At 36.5% G+C, this 24,944-nt stretch overlaps 2 protein-coding genes across 3 annotated transcripts in view; one reads left to right on the top strand and one right to left on the bottom strand.

The window, feature by feature from the left end:
- The window catches only part of col17a1a (collagen, type XVII, alpha 1a), a 16,642-nt gene extending 10,115 nt beyond the window's left edge, over window positions 1-6,527 (top strand). For both annotated transcript variants that reach the window (XM_026205815.1, XM_026205739.1), the window contains exons 36-52: window positions 65-130; window positions 209-292; window positions 391-453; window positions 545-604; window positions 690-716; window positions 816-848; window positions 952-1,068; window positions 1,225-1,272; window positions 1,371-1,496; window positions 1,980-2,093; window positions 2,203-2,322; window positions 2,622-2,753; window positions 3,282-3,350; window positions 3,428-3,628; window positions 3,712-3,789; window positions 4,859-4,912; window positions 4,988-6,527. In XM_026205815.1, coding sequence (XP_026061600.1) covers window positions 65-130; window positions 209-292; window positions 391-453; window positions 545-604; window positions 690-716; window positions 816-848; window positions 952-1,068; window positions 1,225-1,272; window positions 1,371-1,496; window positions 1,980-2,093; window positions 2,203-2,322; window positions 2,622-2,753; window positions 3,282-3,350; window positions 3,428-3,628; window positions 3,712-3,789; window positions 4,859-4,912; window positions 4,988-5,037 — 1,442 coding nt within the window. In that variant the 3' untranslated portion in view covers window positions 5,038-6,527. The remainder of the gene's footprint in view (window positions 1-64; window positions 131-208; window positions 293-390; window positions 454-544; window positions 605-689; window positions 717-815; window positions 849-951; window positions 1,069-1,224; window positions 1,273-1,370; window positions 1,497-1,979; window positions 2,094-2,202; window positions 2,323-2,621; window positions 2,754-3,281; window positions 3,351-3,427; window positions 3,629-3,711; window positions 3,790-4,858; window positions 4,913-4,987) is intronic.
- On the bottom strand, window positions 5,545-24,944 carry LOC113045479 (serine/threonine-protein kinase 10-like). Its single transcript, XM_026205913.1, has 18 exons — window positions 24,066-24,944; window positions 22,401-22,565; window positions 19,410-19,458; window positions 18,239-18,388; window positions 17,881-17,953; window positions 17,595-17,789; window positions 16,507-16,588; window positions 13,523-13,654; window positions 12,752-13,441; window positions 11,851-11,981; window positions 11,301-11,424; window positions 10,620-10,799; window positions 9,257-9,386; window positions 8,815-8,939; window positions 7,869-8,060; window positions 7,409-7,534; window positions 7,203-7,316; window positions 5,545-7,097 (listed from the first exon to the last, which is right to left on the bottom strand). The coding sequence occupies exons 1-18, from the start codon at window positions 24,213-24,215 to the stop codon at window positions 6,951-6,953; spliced, it is 2,955 nt and encodes a 984-aa protein (XP_026061698.1). The 5' UTR covers window positions 24,216-24,944; the 3' UTR covers window positions 5,545-6,950.

Here is a 24,944-nt window from a genome sequence, read left to right as displayed (position 1 = left end):
TTTCTATAAAACAAAAAGACTGAAATCAGAAGGTTTTAGTTCCCTGACATCTGAATCCCTACAGGTTCAAAGGGAGATAGAGGAGACAAAGGAGAAGATGGGAAGCCCGGAGTCTCTGAGAGCGCAGGGAGTGAGTGTGTTCACTGTTTAAAATGTATATTATAAATGCATTTATATCATTGATTCACTCTTCATCTAAACTGAGCAGAGAAAGCTACTTCTGAACCTGGTCCTCCTGGCCCACCTGGTCTGCCAGGACCACCTGGACCGTCGGGCAAGGATGGAAAACCAGGTACATAGTTCCTGAATTTAGATTCATTTAACTTCATAATCTCCAGGCGGCATTTCTGTATTGTTACCGTATTAAATTCTAATGTCTTTTTTCCACAGGGATTGGTCAACCTGGTCCTCCTGGTGAAAAAGGTGAACCAGGAAGCTTTGTACCTAATTCAGGTGCGGTTTAATTTATTGTATTAGCGCTTGAGACATTGATGTTAAATTATGGTATAAAAGTGATCTGATCATGGCTTTTGTGATCAATCAGAAACCTTCTTTGCGGGACCACCCGGGCCTCCTGGACCTATTGGACCAAAGGGATCACAAGGTAGATCCAATACACATTATATATATATATATTTTCTTGAGACCCTGTACCCTGTGAATTCTAATGTTTAATGTCTTCTGTTCAGGTGATATTGGTCCTCAAGGTTTCCCTGGTGTGTAACATTCAATCACACATATACAGTTGTATATAATAATCATTCTGACATTTTTGGATTACATCTAATCTTCTCTTTGATCTTTCTCTATTCAAGGCCAGCCTGGATTACCTGGAGACCCTGGAATCGGTAAGTGATACATTGTATAATAATAATAATAATAATAAAAATAAAGCTTTATTTTTTTACAATTGCTGGCTGGAAAGTTTAAATTATTTTACCCTGAATCCAGGTATTCCAGGACAGCCAGGGATACCAGGACCACGTGGAGAACAAGGTCCTGAGGGTCCACCAGGACCACTGGGACCTCAAGGGCCAGTGGGTCCCATGGGGCCAGAAGGTCCAAAAGGTATATTGGAACAAACTATATCAGTGTTTTACATAGTTTTACACATATCACCATGTAAAATTCATCATCGGGTTGCAGCACAACACTTACAATTTCATCTGTTTACCAACATTTTAATTACACCTTAATTACATTTTAATTATTATTTAAACAAAGGTGATGCTGGAGTCCCCGGGGCCCCTGGCATCCCAGGATACTCCTACGGTAGGCAAACCAGTCTATTGATCCAACATCTGCAACGACATAAACCATAAACCATTTCTGTAGTGACAGAGAGAGTTTAATGTGATTGTTTTTATAAGGTGGAGGTTCCAGAAGCGCTCCGGGACCTCCAGGTCCACCTGGACCCCCAGGGCCTCCCGGAGCACCCGGTTCATCGGGTGGAGGCTCACCAGATGTTGTTCAACAGATTTCAGACTACCTTAGAAGTACGTTTAAGAGGACATGAAGAACTTTTATGCAACCAAGCACTTCCCTTAAATACTGGAACCACTTAAAGGGATAGTTCATCCAAAAATGAATATCCCTCACCCTCATGTTGTTCCAAAAATGTATGTCTTTCTTTCATTAGTGAAACATTAAAGAAGATATTTTAAAGGTCCCATATCAAAATAGCTTCTTTTATAGTCATACTGTTTTGGAAAGACATGAGGCTGAGTAAATGAGAACAAAAATTTATTTTATATGCACTATCCCTAGCGTTGGGGCAACAAATGTGTTTCAGTATTTTCTTTTTTCTTTTTGTATTCTTTTTTTTTTTTTTTACACTTTTTCACTTTCACTTTCTACAAATGTTGAGTAGAAAAGCATCTCTAGAAGTTTTGGTGCCTCTAGAAAAGACACCTTTAACTTGTTATCAATATAAATGGGTAAATAAGCGCCATGAATGTAATATTCAATGTCTTCTGTAGGTGAGCCCATTAGAGAATACCTGACTGGACCTCCAGGCCCACCTGGACCACCAGGATCTCCCGGATCAGGCTCTGAAGATTCGCTAGCTAACCGTGTCATTGAATACCTTCAAAGTAAGTGTGAAATGTGTGTGTATGTTTGGCATTTGATCAAATAAATGGTTCAACTAATGTGGTTTATGAAAGATTTTGGTGCATCCACAATTTCTTTGGGTATTTTTAGGAGATGAGGTGAGGCAGTACCTGATTGGTCCTCCAGGGCCCCCAGGACCCCCAGGTGGTCCAGGTGGATATGGCTTTAACACTCAGGAAGTTGCTGGACGAGTGCTGGGTCTGTTGAATGGTAGGATCTGGGTCAAATGACTTGAAATAAGTCTCTTATGCTCAACAAGACTGTGAGTTATTTGGTATTTGTTTAATATAATTTAAATGAACTGTTTTAGATATTTTAAAATGTAATTTATTCTTGTGATGAAAAACTCATTCTTATATGCTGATATGTGCTTGAGGAATATATGTAAATTAAGCTTTTGATCATTTTCAGTTTGCCAATAACAAGAATTGCACATTTAAAAAAAAACGGCAAATCTCAATATCTGGAGACAACAGCTTGTAGTAAAAGGATGATCTGTGTTGTTTTAGATGCTGGTTTCACAGGTCTGCCAGGACCTCCCGGTCCCCCAGGACCTCAAGGACCACCAGGAGGAATAGTGTCTTATGCTGTTAATGAAAACCAGCCACAAATCCGTGCAGAGCGTCAGGAATATATCAAGAGTAAGAAGAGGCTTTTGTTAAACACATTTCATCTTAAGTCTCTCTTCAGCAGTTCATTGGTGGCATGTTTTTCAGATGAGAACAAAACTTTAATTCAGTTGAGCTGAATGACAATATAGTCTCCTGTAGAGCTGTTTTACAGATGAATCAAATTAATTTAGTAACTGATGAATTTTGCCACATCAGCACTGTTATTGAACTGAACTGAATCAATACAGAACTGGCGTCCCCGGATAACAACACTATTGTTTCCTGTAAATCCACTTATCACTGAATGGACTTGTTTTGTAATGAATTAACTGTACATCGTTATTGAACTGAACTGAATCAACATGGATTTGAGCTGAATAATGACACTATTATAGTATTTTTAGAGCAGCTTTAAAGGTATTATTTGAATTAGTCTCATATTTGACGACGATTACATGATTGATTTGGTGTTTTTCCTGCGTAATATGGCAAAGCTGCTTTAAAATGACCGGTATTGCATAAAGCGCTGTATAAATAAATGTTACTTGATGTTTGCAGGCCACCCGAGCTCTGATGAGAATTTGGATTATGCAGTCATCGCTAAAAAGGTTTCAGATTACATAATGTGTAAGTTATGCTACATGTCTTATAAATAGCCTTGAAAAAAATACAAGTTATGAGTAGAATGTTTGCCTTTTCCTCAGCGCGTGGCCTGTTACAAGGTCGAGATGGTTTGAGAGGGATTGCAGGTCCACCAGGTGTACCAGGTCAAAAAGGAACCAATGGAAACCCTGGATTCCCTGGACGCCCTGGACCCGTTGGACCCCCTGGACCCTCTGGACCTCCAGGAACCAGTCCAGAACTTCCTTACTCTAACATGACTGCAATCATAGACTACATCAGAGGCGAGATGGAACTTGTTCAAAATTTGTTTTGAAAATCGTATATATTGACTATTTATATTAATTAAAATTGACTGTTTCTATAGACCACCGTATGATTGGACCGCAAGGTATACCAGGGCAGAAAGGGGATGAAGGAGCTCCTGGATTCCCAGGACCAAAAGGTACATCTTCTATATTTCACACACCCATATGATGTTCATGTCAAGGTCAGCAAAGCAAGTAAAGCTAGTTAAATGTAGTATCTGTGTGAAGATAGTAGGAAGTGACATGACATGATTTAACAGTCCTGTTTACAATGAGACAAATGCATACAAATAACGTAAAAATCCATTAAAAAAAATCACTTATATTCATGCATTACTGAAGTTTCTTTTATTGAAAATAATTTATACCCAAAAAGATCATTTAGACCTATTTATCAGATTATAAAAAAATTTTATTTTAACAAAAAAAACCTAAACTCCATATTTCTGCTTTTAAACCTTTAGCCCCTTTGCCTGCTAAGTTTCAACTCTAGAAATGTATTTTCTGTGGCAACTGAGAGCATTACAGCTGCAGTCAATAAACCTTAAATGGGATTAACACTATAAAGCCTACTGCATCGTGTTGATAAGCAAATTCCCAAGGCCTCTAAATGATCAACATTATCCTTTCAACTTGTCATCTGATTGATCATTTGTACGTTTTTATTTATTTTATATTTTTGCAAGTAAAAGGTAGCTACTATTATTTTACTAAAAGTGTCTTTTTGTCTGAATTTTAAGTACACACAAGAATAACTTTTAAAATGTCAATAATATTTCAAGATGAACACTTGCTGGACTGAAGCAACTTAGGTTTATGTCATTATCCATATATATCTTATACATGTTATAATGTATTAAATATGATACATTTGTCTTTTAGAAAAGTTTATTTTTAATCTGTCAATCATCAATTACATGTTTTGATAGAACTGCAGTTTGAAAAACTGCATTTAAATTAAGCATTTATTTTAAGCATTTAAATAGACAATAAGAGGACATAGAGAGTGACTGATATTTATATGAATTTTAAGTGTAGTATTTAAATAGTCTGTCAAACTGTTATAAAGATCTCGTTGATTTACATACAATCTGAATTTCAATGTATTTTTTGTCCAAGAGCATCAACATCAGCAAAAGCACAGCTAGAGATCTCTTCAACCTTGTTTCACGTTTCAGTTTGTAATTTTACTTTTCTACAATCTAGGTGTACCAGGCGCCCCAGGCGCCCCAGGAATGAAAGGATCGAAGGGAGAGAAGGGTATTTGATCAGTTTACTAAACGCATGGATAATCATAACATCATTCTTTTTTCATAAACCTTTTCTTCCCCACAGGTGAGGCTTCATATATCACTCGTCGTCGTCGAAGGAGCACAGTCATTTAGAAGAGAGTGCATTTAGCTAGTGTGCCTTAGGCAGCTAAGGCTTTAAAAATTAGTTGTAAATATGTATTCTTTTCAAAACAAACAACAACAAAAAAAATATATTTTGGGACTTCGTTGGATCAATTTATTACCAAAAGCTAAATATATTCACATTGAATTAACAAGCATTACATTATCAAATTCACCTTTATGATGCCAGTTTTTAAAATATTTTTTTTTTTTTTTGCAAATTTATTTTTTCCTCATCTTGAAAGTCTGGTTTTCTTGCATGACTGCAGAATGGGATTTAACATATAATCTGGGGATGTGCTCTAAAATGCGCTTTTTATCATTTGCTGTGTTAAAATGCTTTCATTAGTCTTAAAAGTGGTTTGACGATAAAATGTAGAATATTTTATTTTAAAGCTGACTTACAGACAGACCTACAGTAATCTCCATACTATAGACTGTATAAAAACAGTTCCAATGCAGAAAGACACTTCGATATAGAGACCCAGGCAACTGAACTATTCACAACAAATGTTTTAATCACAGCAGCTTCCTAAAATCATAATGATTTGAACTTTGACACAAACACAGTACATACAACTGTTATGTAGCTTACTTTACCTCATCGGTGGAAATGCTTAAAAAGCAAACAAAAACAAAAAACAATCAAAAAAAATTATATGAAAAAGCAAACGGGCATCATGATGTACATTCGACTACCTGCAGGAATTCCTTTATCAGAAGGTGCATGGCACTCTCTGTTCAGTCAAATGTGCTGTACAAGATGGACATCTTACTGTAAATGACAAGAATTTCTTGTTTTGACACTTGTCTTTTTTTCCACAGATTTTAAATGTTTTGTTCAGTTTTTACAGATTACGGCACAAATGTAAATGCAGTAAACCCATATAGAACTGAATGTTGAAAGTTGGGATGAAAGGAAATAAAAATGTTGCTACAATACACAATACCTGACTGATTAAAGTTGTGTCGGTTCATAGGACACATCATCCACCATACAATTTTACAGAAAAGTACACTAATGCATTGAAGAGATGTCTGAAACTAAAACCATTTGCCATTTTTTGGAGAATGGACATTATGAAGAGATTGGGCTCCTCTTGCTTTAAAGTTCACAGAAATAATTGTAGGTTGAGATGATTTACTTAGGCTACATGTTCACATTGCATAGCAGTGCAAGCGCAAATGCACTTTAAACCACAGTGACGTCAGGATATTTCCATACAGTGTGGATGCTATGCTAAAAACACCTCAAAGAAAGCAATATCGCTGCTACTATAAATGCTATAGATCCATTTAATGATAAACAAAGCTCAATAAAAGTGAGATAACAGAGTCAAATATATTTAAATCCTGTAATTCATACAGAAAATAACCAAGAAATGTCCTTATTTACCTCTAAATAATGTGCCTTTAAACTTTAAAATCAAATTTAAGAACATTTGATTACCATTCAGACAAAAAAAAAAAAAAAAAAAAAACGATCATAATCAACAACACCACAACTGATTCAGATTGATTTTGAGATTTAAATGATTCCCTTGGTATAAAAATACCACAGAAAACCACATCATTAAGACACTGAGACCACTGATTGGTCTGGAGGGTGGGGTTAAAGGTAAAAATCAAGGTAGAAAAAATCAAAATAAAGGTTTTAAAAATGGAAAGAAATTATCAATTAAGTGGCATACAGAATCACATCATCTTTCTTAAACTATTGCAGACATGTTTAGGGAAACCACACTAAAAATCCTCCTTTAAAATAACAAAATAAAAACAAAAAGCAAAAAACTTCTCTGTGGATATCTGGATCAATGAAGTCCCTCCTTCCTTCTGACTGACTGATCAGAGGGAACAAGGCAGCAGAAGTTCAGTCACAATGCAGTTTAGCGTGAACGTGTGTGTTAAAACCCGGTGGACTGGACGCTCGGGACGGGGTAGAACTTTGAGATCCGGCTCTGGGTGGAGGGGTTAAGGCATGCAGACTCCCCGCTCATTTTGAAGAACATTTCCTGTTCCTTTAGCTTACGGACGAACTCTTCCTCAAGGGCCTGCACACAGAGGTTTCACAGTCTTAGTGCATTTACCAATGAAACCTTTTTAACATGATTGAAATGTTGCATATTAAATGTGCACGTAACACTGACAGCAAGTACCTTCTTGCGGGGTTTGAGTTTGTCTCTCCAGTCCTTGAGCTCTGCGTTGTGCTCCTCATCCAGCTCCTTCAGCTTCTGAGTCTCAAGCTCGATCAAAAGATGGCACTTCTCATTCTGCAAAACACACGAGACACTATTACTTTTCTTTTTATGATGAGTTAACCGATTTATATAAACAATGCGCTTGCAGAAATCCAAGCGTGTACCTGCAGCTGCTGTAGTTCTCTGACGTTGGCGTCACACTGCGTCTGCAGATCTCTCATCTGATTCCGATGTTTCTGTTGTTGATGGAGACGCTCGTTATTTTGTCTCTGCTCTTCCTGTGCTGCAAACTGTTCATTGGACACACAAATATGCTATTTGTTTCTTACAAATATACAGCTTTTTACTTCACTAGATGTTAATCGATGGACTGGATTGGTACGGATAATTGTGCTGTTTTTATCAGCGGTTTAATCTCTCATTCTGACGGCACCCATTCACTGCAGAGGATCCACCATTGAGCAAGTGAAGTAATGCAAAATTTCTCCAAATCTTTTCAGATGTAGAAACAAACTCATCTACATCTTTGACGGTCTGAGGGTTGAGTACATATTTAGCTATTTTTTCATTTCGGGGCGAACTATTCCTTTAATCCTTCAGTCTGAAGCTGATATGACCTCTGACCTGTTTGACTCTCTCACGTTCCAGTTCCGGCGTGACCCCTGTGGTCGTGATGCGCAGACTCTTTTTGAACATGGCCATGCGGGTCTTCGCATCACTGCGCTGGATCTTAGGCAGTCTGGTTCTTTCCTGCGTCTGTTTGTTCTTCATCTCCTCTATCAGACGCTGGTTATACCTCTGCATCTGCTCCATTTCCTGTACAGAAATGCATTTAGAGTAAAAATTCACACCAATGGCAGCCGAAAGAGCACATATGTGACCCTGGAGCACAAAACCAGTTTTAAGTCGCTGGGGAATATTTGTAGTAATAGCCAAAAATACATTGTATTGGTCGAAATGATTGATATTACTTTTATGAGAAAATAATTAGGGCATTAAGTAAAGATCCTGTTCCATTAAATTATTTTGTAAATTTCCTACAGTAAATATATAAAAACTTAATTTTTGATTAGTAATAATGGTCGACCGATATAGTTTTTTGACAGTCAATGCCGATATCTAATCGATTATTATTATTATTATTTTCTTCTTATTATTATTGCCATTCTCAACACTGTCAAAATAAAAGTCCAGCCTCAAACACATCGGCCAAGCAGGAAAACTTATCGCCCAATGACGATACTTGAAAATTGGCAAATATCGGCCGATATATCGGCCTTGGCGATATATCGGACAACCACTAATTCGTCATATACATTACGAAGAACTTCATTTCGACAACCTTAAAGGCGTCTTTCTCAGTATTTTGAGTTTTTTGCACCCTCAGATTCCAGATTATCAAATAGTTGCATCTCGGGCAAATATTATCCTATCTTAACAAACCATACATCAATGGAAAGCTTATTTATTCAGCTTACAGATGATGTATAAATCTAAATTTTGAAAAATGTACCCTTTTGACTGGGGTTTTGTGGTCCAGGGATAATATAAGACTGATCTGGAAAGTAACCTTCTCATGTCTTTTGAGTAGCTGGTGTCTTTGCATGAAGTACTGGTCTTTCAGCTGCTGTTTGAGTAGCTGGTGTTTTTCCTGTAGGTGACGCTCTTCTAGCTCCCACATCGCAGCTTCTCTGGCTGCAAGAATAAGGAAGAACAGTGTTAAATCAACCGAACACTGCTTTCAATGGCATGGCTTATATTAAAATTCTCTTACGGTCTTAAAAAAAAACCCTAAAAAAAATTTAATCATTTTAAATTCTACAAATTTAGGAGGTCATATGGAGCATATGCCACGGTAACTTTTAACAGCAGGATCAGACCAGACTACTAAAAGCAACATGAGAGTCTGAATAGTCTGAACTGCTAAGACTGCAAAAGCTGTAAGTGATCAGTTGGGGAGGATGAGAGTGAGACATTTAGAGCTAGTATTGAGCGGTGATGTCTGGACGGACCTCTCAGGAGCTGCTGCTTGTTGTTGAGACAGTCTCTCTCAGTAGTGGCCAGCTCATGTTTGTGCTGTTGAATGATCTTCTTCAGAGCGCTGTCAAGATCCTGCTGCTGCTTCTGAAGAAATTCTTGCTCCTATAAACATACACACACAAAGCATTAACAACTAGCGTTAAAATAGAATGTAGGAATAGAACATTTGCAATTTAGGCAAATGTACCCTTTTAGCTCATGTGGACTGCTAATCACTATACTTTCCTCTAAACGACGCTATATTAGGGCTGTGCAAAAAAATCGAATGCGATTTTCATGCACATCTCATCAGTGAAGACGCTCCTGTAATTAGAAGTATATCTCCAGCATGTGTGTTTGGAACAGGGTTGCCAGGTTTTCACAACAAACCCTGCCCATTTGCTTCTCAAAACTAGTACAAGCTAGCCCAATCGGGCTTCCAGGAGGTTCCCCGATAAAAATTGCTTCCTGGGGTTAAAATATACGTTTTTTTTAGCAGGGTTGCCTTGGTAAAATTCGCATTTTAGGGGCTAAATATCACATCATTTGTATTGGGGTCGCTTCGACCCACGGACATGAAAAACAACCATAGACTTGGCAACACTGGTTGGCATTTACTACACCGAGCTGTAATTCACTGACAATCTACACAAAATCGATGTTAGAGATCGCAGGCAATTCTTTGTCGATTTTGAAAACAATTTTGTGTTAGTTGTCGGTAGACTACGGCTCTGTGTAGTAACTGCAGCTCCACCTGAACCAGTGTTGCCAAGTCTGCGGTTGTTTTTCATGTCCGCGGTTTGAAGCAACCCCAATTCCAATAACGTGATATTTAGCCCCTAAAATGCGAATTTTACCAAGGCAACCCTGCCAAAAAAATTATATTTTAAACCCCGGGAAGCAATTTTTATCGGGGAACCTCCTGGAAACGCGATGGACTAGTTTTAAGAAGCAACTAGCAGGATTTGTTGTGAAAACCTGGCAACCCTGATCTGAACGCACATGCTGGAGATATACTTCTAATTACAGGAGCATCTTTACTGATGAGATGCGAATGAAAATCGCATTCGATTTTTTGCACAGCCCTACTCTATATTTAAAGTCAGCATGAAAAGAGCTACTTTATCGTGACGTCTGAAGACTAATTCTGCATGGGAATTTGTAAAGGGTATTTAGAACAGCAATTGTTTCTTTTTTTTGAGGAAGAAAAACAAAAATGCCAGTGTCAGAGAGGGAAGATAAAAAGATTTGGGTGGATTTTACAGGGTGAAGCTCAGGCAACGGGAATATGTTTAAGTTGAGGACACATCAGAAGCAGTCTGGGAAACGAGCTCACAAACGCATTAAAATCCATACCTCTTTCTTGCGGTTCTTGAGCGTGCTCTGAAACTTTGAAAGCTCTTTGTCCTGCTCAGCTTTGATGCGTTTGGCCTCGTCTCTGAGACGCTCGGTGTGTTCCTGCTCCAGACGCTCGATGGTCTGTTTCTGCTGCCGCTCCATATTCTCCACCTCCGTATCATAGTGACGCTTCTTACTCTAGTAAACCAATTAAACACAGAAATATAAAGCAGACCTGCAAGAACTGGCCCTATGGAGGTGTATCATGTTGAAATAGACATGAAGAACACATCTTATGTAAAACAAGAGGAAAAAGTAGGCTACACAATTAGCCACAAGATAGAATATATAAATAAATACAATTACCAGGTAAAATGACTGCTGAGCAGGTTAACTGGCACAATTCCAGGTAGCTTAAAATACTGACCTCCTCTTAACAGTCAGACACAGATTATGTACACTAAAAATAATGAAGCTGTTGAGCATGCGATGTAAATCAGTGGCTCAGGCTTTGGTGTGACCAGTAGTCTCAGGAATGTTTATGTCTATTAATGTAATAAATAGCTGAAAATAATCACATCAATGGAGTATCTTGACAGGCTTCGGTTCCTGTTGTTGCAACAGAGCGTGGGATCAAGGGTGATCCCGGTAAATGTTTGACAGCAGTTCATATCTTAACGGCTTTTGGTTCTAGCTCACCGTGACTTCCTGTTCGAAGCGTCTGCAGATCTGCTCTTTCTGCTGCTGGAGTTTGTTGCTGAGCTGCTGTTGGGCTCGCTGCTCTTCTTTCTGCAGAAGTCTCAACTCCCTCAGCTCCTGACGCCTGGAACACACATTTTACACTCATTTTACACTGCTCCAACCACAAAAATAAAGGTTCTTTATTTGCATCTAGCGTTTCATAAAGAACATTTAACATCCACGGAAACTTTCCATTCATAAAATCTTCTATATAGTGGAAACGGGAAGTATCACTCAGCTTGTTTTCCTTTTAGCACATCTGGTGTTGGAATATGAGGCCTTTTTATCTATAAAAAGGGCACTAATAAACACTGCACCCCATCACCTCTTTAATACGTCTAGCTACGAAAGGCGATTGAGGCCACTAGCTGTCAGAAAACTGGTGATGTTGTTACAAGGCCCATACGAGGCAGAAGCTTTTTCTATAAGCTAAAGTCATTGTAAATGAATGTGAATATGATGCAACCGATCAAATCGTCTGGGAGCAGTTAAACAGCTGATGGCTCACCGGAGGAATCTCATCTCCTCACTCTTGGCGTCATTGTCTGTGAGGATCTTGGACGTCGTAACACTGACTTCGACACCATCCACGATGAACTTGCGAGTCTTTTTCAGAGTTTTCTTCTGCATCTTGTTGTCCTAGAACACATATTAAATATTTAGGTGGAAATACTGAATTAAAACAATTCCTGCCATTTTTCAGCCGTTTTATGTGATAGATAACACAATGTCTATGATTCTTTTGTATAAGTGGATTAAACAGGCTTCATTCATTTTGTCTTTAGTAAGATCAGATATAGTTTGACCAAACAGCCACTGTAGCCTAAAGATTAAATTTGTTTTAAAGGTTTAAACTTGAAAACTAATTAATAATTGTAAATAATACATTAATAATATATATATATTTTTTTTTTTACTTTTGTCAATTTGTTAATTTAATTATTATTATTATTTTATTAACGTTTAGCCTATAGGTTTAAAATGCTTATATCTTACAAAAACTCGGTAGAAAATAAAAATAATCTATAACCTATATAAAATGTAAAAAAAATAAAAATAAAGTAAAACGTATAAATTTATTGTTTTTCACTAAATTTTCACTAAATTCATAAATGTATAAAACTAACAAACAAAAAAAACAAAACAATTATAATTAAATCTATTATATTTGTAGTATCTAAAAAGTTTAATAAAAATGCCACACTGGGAACATTTTTGAGTGACAACATGAGCAAATCATTGAATCAGAGTTTTGAACTGATTTAAAATAAATATAAATAAATAAGTTTTAACAACATTTGTAACAACTGAATTTTAAATCAAGGGATTGACTGGATGCTTTCATTCTTGCTAGCGACCAGACAACGAGAGATCACAGATCTAGTGTAGTGACAGAAGTTGTTTCTCACCTGCTGAGAGACGGTTCCTGGCTCCTTGGGTTTGCTAATGAAGCTGGAGATGGATAAGTTCAGGTCTATGCTGCTGTTGTCGGCAGAAGAACTGATCCCAGAGTCGGAGTCTTGCTTCTTCACATACCTGGGTTTCACTGGGCTTTGCTTCTCTTCCAGTTCAGGTTTCTCCTTTTCCTCAACGCTCTCTTCTTCTTTCAGTGGAGATGTTGGGATAGGTTCATCAGGCACAACTTGTTTAACTGGTTCTGTTGGTGTCTCCAGTGAAGAAATGTCTGATGCAGATACTTCCTTAAGGAGTTCACCATTGCCCACCACCTCCTTTTCCTCTTCCAGTTGATCTCCCTCAGGTTTTCCTCTCTGCTCCTCCGACTGGACTATTGCGTCAACAGGTGGTTCTACAGGCATCTCTCCAGCTTTAGGTTCTTGAGATTCCTTTGGAGATACTTCCACAGGTTGTTCCTTGGATCCAGGTTCTGCAACATCCTCGATGTGTTTCTCATCTACCTTCAGAGGTACTTGTTCTGTCTTTATTCCAGTTATAACACGATCGTCTGGAGGTCTGGGTGTAGCCACCTCCTCGATCTTCTCAGGAACAGATTCCAATGTGGACGGCGACTGAGGAAGCTTCTCGTCTTCAGAGCTTCCAACGCTAGCGTCAGATGATGCACGTTTGTGTCCAGGAAGCAGCTGAGGGAAAGATTTGTTACACATGTTAGCACGATACTGAAGAAGGAACCTTCTCTGAAAAGTGTTCCTATCCTCTCTTACCAGGTTTCCTTCATGATCTTCTTCCTCCTCTTCCTCCTTCAGCTCCTCGATCTCCTCTGTGACCTCCGCCTTGGCCTCTGCGATGAGCTCCCGCAGGGGTCGGCTGTCAGTCACACTTCTTACAAAGGGGTGCTGCACAGAAACGGAAACTACTTTTACTACAATAAACATTAAAATTACACATGACAATATTAATATGATAGAAATAATTTGAACATCCAGGAAAACAATTCGGATTACTCTATTCCAGATAAATACTTTAAAGCTAGATTATAACTAATTTTTTATGTATTATTCACAGTTGAGAGATAATAAATTATACATACAGTACAGACCAAAAGTTTGGAAACACCTTCTCATTCAAAGAGTTTTCTTTATTTTCATGACTATGAAAATTGTAGAGTCACACTGAAGGCATCGAGGGCTATTTGACCAAGAAGGAGACTTAGATGACCTGGCCTCCACAGTCACCGGACCTGAACCCAATCCAGATGGTTTAGGGGTGAGCTGGAGCGCAGACAGAAAGAAAAAGGGCCAACAAGTGCTAAGCATGTCTCGGAGAACTCCTTCAAGACTGTTGAAGACCATTTCAGGTGACTACCTCTTGAAGCTCATCAAGAGAAAGCCAAGAGTGTGCAAAGCAGTAATCAAAGCAAAAGGTGGCTACTTTGAAGAACCTAGAATATGACATATTTTCAGTTGTTTCACACTTTTTTGTTATGTATATAATTCCATATATAATTCCACATGTGTTAATTCATAGTTTTGATGCCTTCAGTGTGAATCTACAATTTTCAAATGTAAATAAAGAAAACTCTTTGAATGAGAAGCTGTGTCCAAACTTTTGGTCTGTACTGTATATACAGTACAGACCAAAGGTTTGGAAACATTACTATTTTGAATGTTTTTGAAAGAAGTTTCTTATGCTCATCAAGCATGCATTTATTTGATCAAAAATACAGAAAAAAAAAACAGTAATATTGTGAAATATTATTACAACTTAAAATAATAGTTTTCTATTTGAATATACTTAAAAAATATATTTTATTCCTGTGATGCAAAGCTGAATTTTCAGCATCATTACTCCAGCCGTCAGTGTCACATGTAACATCCAGTCTATCACATGATCATTTAGAAATCATTCTAATATTCTGATTTATTATGAGTGTTGGAAACAGTTCTGCTAATATATTTGATGAATAAAAGATTAAAAAGAACTGCATTTATTCAAAATAATTTTAAAAAAATAAATGATAAATAATAATAATCTAATAATATTATATTCTAATAATATATTTTCTTTACTATCACTTTTTATCAATTTAACACATCCTTACTGAATAAAAGTATCGATTTTATTAAAAAAAAGAAAAAAAATTGAACCCAAATTACTGACCAGTAGTGTATATTGTATTGTTATTACAAAATATTTATATTTTAAAAACATAGTTTTTGTTAAGTATTTTTTTTTTTACTTTTTATTCCTTAAAAAGTATCACATGTTCTGAAAAAATATTAAGCAGCAGAACTGTTTCCAACTTTGATAATGAATCATCATATTAGAATGATTTCTAAAGGATCATGTGATAATGATCCTAAAAAGCTTTGCATCACAGAAATAAATGATAATTTAAAGTATAATAAATTGTAATAATATATCACAATATTATTTTTTTCTGTATTTTTGATCAAATAAATGCATGCTTGATGAGCATAAGAAACTTCTTTCAAAAACATTAAAAATAGTAATGTTTCCAAATTTTTGGTCTGTACTGTACAGTATATATATATATATATATATATATATATATATAATATAAAATTCTATCTGATACCAATAAGCTGATAATTATTTCTTTAGGTTATAGAAGAGGTTAAAATTCTCTAAATATTTATAATGAAACAAAAAATTTAATCAAACATTAAAATACTACAAGTGAAATCACAATTATATTGTACAAAATGAAAAATGAATATGCATTTTGAGGTTTGCTAAAGATTACATTTAACAGTACTATTATTATTTCAAAGATCTAAAAAAAAAAGTGTACTAAAGTGTACTAAAAAGTGTTTTCAAAGATCTAAAAAAAAAAAAATCTGTTAAATTTGTAAAATAAAAATAAAACTGAGAAAATAAATACAGGAAGGATATCATATTATGAGTAAAATAACACCACCATATTTACACAAATATATTTGACATAAATAAGCCTTCACCTCATTTAATTGTGAAGCCTGTTAAGAACCGGTTACTTTGACAGTCAGATCTAATTGTAAAAATTCATGTGTAATGATCCTCCACAATTAAATAGCCAATAAAATAAAAATGAGCCTAAATATTGACTGATAAAAAAATATGGTACTGATAAACTGTACATCACTCTTTGGCATCAAGAAAATACAGCCTAATTTAAGACTATTACGATTTATTGCATTGTCAAAAGACAGGCCAAACAGGAAACGCCTGAAACAGAAAAGAAGAGAACGAGCACAACGAAATCCGCGTCCCATGAGGATCCTAGTCTCCATTTCTTACCTTTCTTGGTTTTGAGACCTGCTGCAGACAGTCTAGAGCTGGTCTGAGAATGTGCAGCTTCTTTGATATTATCACCTTAATGGGAGGAAACGTCGAGGTCTGTATTTTCATCCCCATTCAGCCTCTACCTGCAGCGTTTAGTGAACGTGTGTGTGTGTGTCTGTTCGCAGTCAGTGTCAGGCTGCCCTACTTAAAGCCTCGGAAAGAAAATCTCCTTTGCTGACGTCAATTCTTAGGATGAAGGCTGGTACAGAAAATGCCTGACACAGACAAACTTATAAATGAACAGCTGCTGATTCATGGGGCAAGAAGGGCCACCTGGATGAGCAGCCGACCAGGGTGACAGTAAACAATGGGCTTTAACACTGAGAGGATGCTGCTATACTACTTGACTACTTGAGCTTAGGTCAGTGGTCTCAGATTTCAAATGTCGGACAGGTCAGTTCACCTGAAGAAGCTGTGCTGTGCTCCACCTGTTGTCCACATTCTTTTCCAGCGCGTGTTTCAGGAAGTCATTAAACTCAGGAGACCTGCAGACGAATCATGAGAGAAATCATTACAACTCTGAAATCAACTAAATGGAAGTATAGGTGTTATTTTGTGACAGAAATGTAAATAAATAAATAAATACATACATATAATAAATAGAAATGATATTGCATAATAATTTGTGCCTACAAAACTAAAGTCTTGAGAGAAAGGGGTTTTTGAGATCATGAGAAACCAATTCAGTTTCCTTTCATCAATAGTGTAGATACACAAGCACAATTTTTAAATGAATATTAAATGATACACAATTAATTGAATTTTTAATTTACTGTATATTTAAATGTGTATTTTTTTTTTTACATTTAGATTACTGTTGGTTTCATTAATAGCTCACTTAAAGTTAATCTTAGAAAACAAAATAATTTTATATACATTTTTTATATTAGAATTAGGTACGATACAATGAAAAAAAAAAGGAATTCAAAACTAAAGTCTTTAATAATAAAAAATCATTTAAATCTATTAACAACAACTTTAGATAAATTACAAATTATGATGATATTTTTTATAAATTCTGATAAATTACCTTTTGTCTCATGTCACTTTGAACCCTACTGGCTCAGTTAAAAAATTAATGAATTTGGTAACACTTTACTTCAAACCTCAATGCATAATTCATTATAAAGGTATTCATAATGTACATAGTAATGCATCATAACTTTTCATAAATAATTTAACTAAAATTTAAAATGCATTCTAATATGTAAAGGCCTGTGTGTCTTGTTTTTAATGCATGAAACTTTCTTTAGTTGAAAATGAAGAGATAAATATTATGATGTATTATAACTGTGGTTGCAAATATTCGTAAAGTGCATTACAAGGCATAATTGATGCATTTAAACTATTTTCATAATTCATTATATATATATATATATATATATATATATATAACACATTTCACTGAAGTGTTACCAACTACGTTAATATATTTTTTGCAAAAAACTTAAATATTTGTGTCATGTTCACACAGAGGACTTGGTCTTGTACCATTTTGAAGGCTTCTGGAGAGTAGGCGGCTCAGCTTTGGCGATCTTGAGCAGAACTCTCATTGGGTTCATCTCATGGTTGGGCGGTTCGATCTGGGCCAGCTCGATCAGAGTTACTCCTAGAGACCAAATATCAGCCTTATAGTCATACGGCCTGTCCTTAGACGTCTCACACATCACGACCTCTGGGGCCATCCTGAATGAAAGAGAGTGATCAACGTCTCAGCAATGTCAATGTGTGTGTACTGTACATACAAGTAGCTTCACTTCATGAAACTCTAACTTGCCAGTAAGGTGTTCCAATGAAAGAGTCTCTTCGCTGGATGGTCTTCGTGTTCTTGGCAGACACCCCAAAGTCCGCTGTAAAACACAAGACTCTGGTCAATGATGGGAAGTTTATAGCTGTGGTTTAGTCTGACATGTAAATGACCCTCCTCAGTTCCTCTCTATATCTTTCTGCTATGTTATCACGTGACTGTGAAATTGCTAATTATCCGAGACGGCTGAAATCTACCGCTGCTCTCAGTTATGCATAACTGATGAGCAATAAATCTAAAATCACTCGACTGAAAAGAAAGTTCCTGAGACGATTGACTAGCTGCCCATGCATGCACCCCTCGAAACGCTCCCTACAACCCCACTCACCCAGTTTGACTTCTCCGTCGAGGGTAAGCAGGATGTTTCCAGCCTTCAGGTCTCTGTGGATCACCTTGTTGTCATGCAGATACTGCAGAGCATCCAGAGTCTGCTTACAAACCACCCTGATCTGCGGCTCCGTCAGAGGCCTTTCCAGCTCTACACACACACACACACACACGAACTTGAACAGGGATATGCTACCCTACACAAACACACTTATACAAATATTTAACATAGTTTACATATACTATTACAATAAGATCAAGTTATTGACAAGCAATTACATGGAGTTTACTGCCTCAGGAATTACTATGCAATATCTGGATTAAATGTGTGTTGGCATTGGGTAATTATAGATATATTTGCCAAAAAGGTTTTTAGTAGATATAAATAATTAAACAAAACCATTGCTGTTTTGGTGTGTTTTATTTAAAATAGTGTTTAAATAAAAATTGTACATTGTGATACGTGTTACCAAAAAATAATAAATAAATAAATCCACGCATCTCTCAGCTTACAATTTTGGGGTCAGTAAGATTTAATGTTTTTCAATGTATCTTTTGTGCATTTATTTAGTTGATCAAAAATACAGCAGTATTGAGAAATATTATTACAATTATAAAATGTATAAGCATTTTCTACTTTAATACATTTTAATAATGAATGTAATTTATTCCTGCAATCCAAAGCTGAATTTTCAGCATCATTACAATAGTCTTCAGTGTCACATGATCTTTCAGATATCATTCTAATATACAGATTTGCTTCTCGTGATACATTTCTTCTTCTTATCAATTATTGTTATTATTATTATTATTATCTTTATGGAAACAATGATACTTAAAGGATTCTTTGATGAATAGAAAGTTCAAAAGAGCAGCATTTAATTGCAGTAGAAATCTTTTGGTACATTACACAAGTCTGTACTGTCACTTTTGATCAATTTAATGCATCCTTGATAAATTAAAGTATTAATTTTCCTGAAAATTCTTTTTTTAACCCTTGTTCATATACTAAAGTATTATGCTACAAAACAAATCTATATCAATGTGCCTTTGAAGTTCATCTTTGCCTTTAAGAAATGAAATGAGTTTTTGACTAATGACAAGGAACTGGTCATTGTAAGTGACCTTCTTCTGATGCAGTCTTGCACGTCAAACACTGTGTGTGAACTCACCGAGCATGACAGCATCGACAGCTCCGCCGGCACAGAACTCTATCAGGATCTGCAAACAGAAACACGGCGAACATAAAACTGGGTCTTTCCTAAAACACAATCACACTGTTTTACAAAAGCATGGCTGATTGCATTACCCTGCACAAGACAGATTGACTGAGATAAATATACTGTCTTTATTTCTCAATGTTCAGCAGGGCACAACAGCAGCATTATATTCACTACATAGATCGGTTTATCCTGTTGTCATGAACACATCAACATTAACCTGCAGCCAGTTGTTTAAAAAACAGACAAGATGCACTCATTCAGAAAGCCATTGTTCACTCAGCTAATTCGAGTATGGGAACACAAAAAAATCTAAAACTCTCATTCAGTTCAAGACACAAACACATTTAACAACATCCAAACCTGGACAGAGAGGGACATACTAGCACACATTATTACAAAAAATTCACTTAGTAGAGCTGTGATTGGTCAACAGCGCCGCATCGCAGGGTCATGAAGCTGCTGAGCCTTAAAGTGAGCCTCAATACGCTGAATGACATAACAGGGTCGAGCGAGAGAGGCCTGTATGAGCATGAGGAAGGACGAAAGCTTTCTGCACATTAGCGCCGTGCCAGAATTGAGGCCTTTCTGTCCTAATAGGATTAGAACAGGAGAGTTTCCGTGAACACCAGGCGGATGAAGGGGTCACGGCTGGGGTCATCTGGAGAGGATGGGCAGGTACTGCTCACATAGTCAATACTGAACAACAACGGTGTTTCCTGCATGGCATGACAGGAGTGGCAAAACAAATACTAAACATATATCTTTGGCGAGTTATGATCTTGAGAGAATAACATGTGAAATAAAGTACAGTAAAAATTAACATTCAAAAGTTTGGGGTAATTATTTCTTTACTTATTTTTTGTGAAATAATACTTTTAGATTCACCAACAATGCATTCAACTGGTAAAAAGGATAGTAAAGAAATGTATAATGTTATAAAAGATTTTAAATGCCTTTGTATTCATCAAAGAATCCAGAACAAAAGTATAATGGCTTCCAAAAAAGAAAGAAAGAAAATAAATAAATAAAAATGTTTGAAACATTACTATTAGAAATAAATGTTTCTCAATCATCAAATCAGCATATTAGAGTGATTTCTCAATGATCATGTGACACACTGAAGACCAGTGTAATGATGCTGAAAATTCAGCTTTACAATCACAGGAATAAATCACATTTTATATTGTAATAATATTCCAGAAACATGCAGACCCCCAAACCTTTGAAAAGTAAAATATATCGAAACAAAAGCTATGTTGCCCTCACTGACTCAGAATCAGTTCAGTTAAATGAATCAGAGGAGTCATCTGTTTGAATCATAGATTGAATCATTTTAAAAACGTCACTAAACAAGCATGGGTTACTTGCTTGTTTACCACAGGTTACGTTTGACTCAAAATGATAGTGGAGAAGGCGCGCTCAACTCCCAAGTCGTTTAATGGGTGCGAGCAATAAAGAAGTTATCCAAAAGTAAAAGAGGAAAAACCGCACTCTCAAGATATCCTTTCATAAATGTATTCATACCATGTCTTACACAGACGCGTTCCAGCCTAAGCCATCATCAGTGTGTACCGTGAAACACAAAAAAGGATATTTTAAAACAAAGACATCACGGGTGAACCCCATTGCTCTAATCATCCGCCATTAGGTGCATCAAGTTATGAACATTATAGAAGCACAAAAGAAGACCACAGATAATGCTCACATGTGACCCTTATGAACAATTATCAAAAAAGGATTGATTGATGGTATGCTGTTTAAATCCAGAATCCAAAATGAGTTCCATTTTCTTAAAAGTGCAAATGGCTTCAGCCAAGAAACATATGCAGATTTAAAACAGTGTTGATGTCTGATCCCTACACACCGATGCAGCACTTAGGTCAGTCAGCGCTATTCATTCATTCTATTCATTCTCTCGAGTGCTGTGTGACTGTGGGTGAGATGTTGCTTTAAACTGGCAGCTATGAGAACACAACAGCCCACAGAGAGCGGTGATTCAGTCTCAGAACTACAATGGCCAAACTCAACGCTCAAGATGAGAATGGGAATGTTTATTTCCATTGATCCCTCTGTCTGGATAACAGAATGCATTATTAAGCCTCATATATACCACACAGAGATGCCCCAATTTGTATGTGGACACTTAAAAATGCCTAAATGTCATTGCATATTGCAAATGTCAAAGCAAGTGGCATATGAAACTGATGTTATCTGCTAACATAATAAAACTGAGCGGAAACTGCTTTACACAGAATACTGAATGGCTTTATTGATACTTACGTTTGATTTAATCTGCTTAAGCTATAAATGGCTGATGAATAATCCAGTTTAAACATTCCTTGAATCACAGCTAAATCAAACCCCACCTACATCTTCATACGGAAATGGCTTGAGGCTGATATCAGTCTATTTCCTGGTGTACGGCAGGATCGCAGTAAAATATGCACACCTCTTCCAGTACACAACGAGGCAGATGAAGAAAACAGACACTGACTGAGAGGAGCGGTAAAATAACAATTGACCAATCATGCCTGTTAGGACTGTAATTAGATCTAATCAAGAAAGGTGAAGTATAAAAATATGCACATGTCCTTATTTTTTGAACCTCCAAGTCTCTCATATCTGTAGTGTCCTGTAATGAAGCTGGACTGAAGTGACCCGAGAGCTGTCTAAGGTCACTTCAGCCTTGTTTTAAACTTCCACAGCGCAGGAAGGAAATGGTTGGAGTCAACAAGAAAGCAAGCAGGGTTGTCTCTTATTCCTTTGTCCCATGGCTTTTCTTGTAGAAAACAAGGCTGATTATCTAGTCCTCGTGCAATGTGAAGCAGAATAACATTAAATGGGCCGAAAAAGTTATTTTTAAAGTAAGATTCCAAACTATTGGTGTGGAAAACAAAATCTGTGTGACAAGGAAACAACAAAAACGAAATCCACACTCACCCACAGTTTGCTCTCGTAGTAAAACGCGTCAAGCAGCTTGACAATATTGGGATGGTCACATGATGCCAAGATGTCGATCTCCACCATGTAGTCCTCCAGCTCATCTTCAGTTTTGGTGTCAATCACCTTTGCAGCAGCAAAAATGCCGGTCTGCTTGTTTTGAGCCTGGATAAAAAGAAGTGAATTGTTCAAGAAAACTTTTATTTATACATAGTCCTCTAAAAATATGAATTATTTTAGTCTAAGTAAACCATTTTTATAACAAAGACATTTCAAAAAATATTTTGTTAGTGATGAGAATGGAAAACTGTTGATATTAATGATAGTAAATTATTATTTTATTAGGTTATTGTTAACTTATTATACAACTTCTGATGATGAATCAGACATAAATGTTTGAGGCCTGACGTACATGAATACATCATGTGTAGACTACAAATGATTAAACTAAAAATCATTTTAATAATCAGCAAAACATGCCCTTTACAGGAACAAACTTTTAATTAGACTTATGCAATCAGGGCGATGCAGTCCACCATTCATCAGAAATCCCATTCAGTGTCATTCATAGTAATGAGTCTTCAGTGCAGAGCAACAAAGGTCACAAAACAAGTCGACCCAATACATGGCTTCGGTAAGTGAGTGGTAATCTAAGGTGTTTAGAAAGCTAATGTGATTCTGTAGTGAAAAATTAACCAGGTCAAAGTCTGCTGTTTATTGCAGGATGATTGTGAGTGAAATGTGTGGAGGTGTTTGATCGGATTTTGCCACTATGTGTGATGCTTTTGATGTATTTGACATGTTATCAAGACTTTTAAAATGTTATAATTCAAATTTTCATAAAATGATTACAAATACAAATCTGTAATAAAAATACATTTTTGATGAAAAAAAAAGAGTAATAGTATTGAAAGCGAGTGTTTCTAATTTAAGCATATATTATGCTTTTTTTTTTTTTTTTTTTTTTTTAATAGCCTATGTTAAAAAGCTATTAAGGGTACTAAAATGGCTTGAATTAATGACTTAATTATTAAGGGTACTAAAATGATTCCTGCCACAGTCTAAAAAAACAATCATAGCTTCTTTAACATATTCATGGCTGGTGAATATATGTATCCCAACAATGCTAGATTGAAAAAGTTGGAAACTTATCTGAAAACAGTCATAGTTTTCGCAATTCTGTTTAGTGCCAACAGCAGTGGAGCTTCAATAACACACAAACCAAACTGTGATGGTTTAAAATCAACACAGTCCACTGTCCTAAAAACCCCAGACCTCAATCCAACTAATCATTAGCATGACGTTCTAATGTCAGTGTTTTGACCCTATATATATAGAGAGAGAGGTTAAGGCCTTAGACAAATCTCCAAATCACCCTATCCCACTAACAAGCCAAGCAGCATTAGTCCTTATAACAGAGAAAGCATTCAAGGGAACAAGACGATAAAACAAGGATGAGTATGTGCTTGATGATGTAATGCAAGAGGTGACATAATACATCTTTTTGAATTTTCATTAGATTACGTACATGATAGATAGACAGAACAGAACACTAGTATATTACTGTATATACGAAAGAAAACTACTGGAGTCCAAAATCACATAAAATAGATATAAACTCTTACAGCAAGAGGAGATTAAACAATTTCTTTGCTTTTGTGGTACCTTGAACACCTTTCCAAAGGCTCCATCCCCCAGTTCTCCCACAATCTCCCAGATTTCCTCCGGATTTGCGTCCCTGTGCACATGATCATATTGCTTCTTCTTCTTCTCTGCGACCAATTTAAAGATTTTTAGGAAATTAAAGAAGGACATAGCCAAATCCCACACGTCTCTTCCTCTATTCGGTTGACAAAGGGATATTTATTTCCGCTAATGTCTAAATAGGCGTAAATCAATCGATGCAACTTCTATTGCATTCCCATTGCAATTTAATACTAGTCAGACTCTTGTCTAATCAGGAAATAGTCGGAGTGTTGACATGTTTGTCTTTGCACGTTATAATTGGAGAGCTTGATATATTTAACAATCAGTATGTCAATGCAATAATGCACATACAAATAAAATATTACTCTTAATACTAGCTATTCTTTGCTCTGAAATCCAGTAAATCATATTTTTACAATAAAAATAAATAATTAAAATGCATTAATCCACTGTGTGCAATAGTGTAAAAAAAAGCGAGCTTGATTTGAATAAATCCGGCTTCTGGCTCTTTCCAGGCAAGTCATGAGGAGGTTGTTGTTCCTCGCAGTTTCATGGACCTGATCCTTAACCATATAGCTGTTTCTCTTTCTCTTCAAATAAAGTCTGACAAGAGGCTGATACAATGTTTGTATCTCTGGTAAAATAGCAGTCTTCACAGGTCGCACATCCTCCGGTCCTGGGTTAAAAGCGAGCCCGCTCCAAACGAACACAAACGCCGCACAATAGTTTTTGTTCGGAAAAACTCTCTGCGCCTCCAGTGCGCGTGCCTCCTCTAATCTAGCGATAGCGGATTGGCGTCGCTGTGCGCGTTCTCGAGGCGCGGCGATTCTTCGCTGG

The sequence above is a fragment of the Carassius auratus genome, chromosome 1 (genome assembly GCF_003368295.1).
Source record: "Carassius auratus strain Wakin chromosome 1, ASM336829v1, whole genome shotgun sequence".
NCBI classification, from domain to species: Eukaryota; Metazoa; Chordata; class Actinopteri; order Cypriniformes; family Cyprinidae; genus Carassius; species Carassius auratus.
Note: the sequence above shows the minus strand (reverse complement) of the source record. Positions and strands in the feature narration are given on the sequence as shown.

Excerpts from the sequence above, each read along its gene's own strand:
- LOC113045479 (XM_026205913.1), bottom strand. The coding sequence starts at position 24,215 with ATGTCCTTCTTTAATTTCCTAAAAATCTTTAAATTGGTCGCAGAGAAG. Across the intron at positions 13,655-16,506 it reads GCACAGCACAGCTTCTTCAG|CACCCCTTTGTAAGAAGTGT; the intron begins GTGAACTGACCT and ends GTTTCTGTGCAG. Across the intron at positions 9,387-10,619 it reads TCAAGAACCGCAAGAAAGAG|GAGCAAGAATTTCTTCAGAA; the intron begins GTATGGATTTTA and ends GTATGTTTATAG.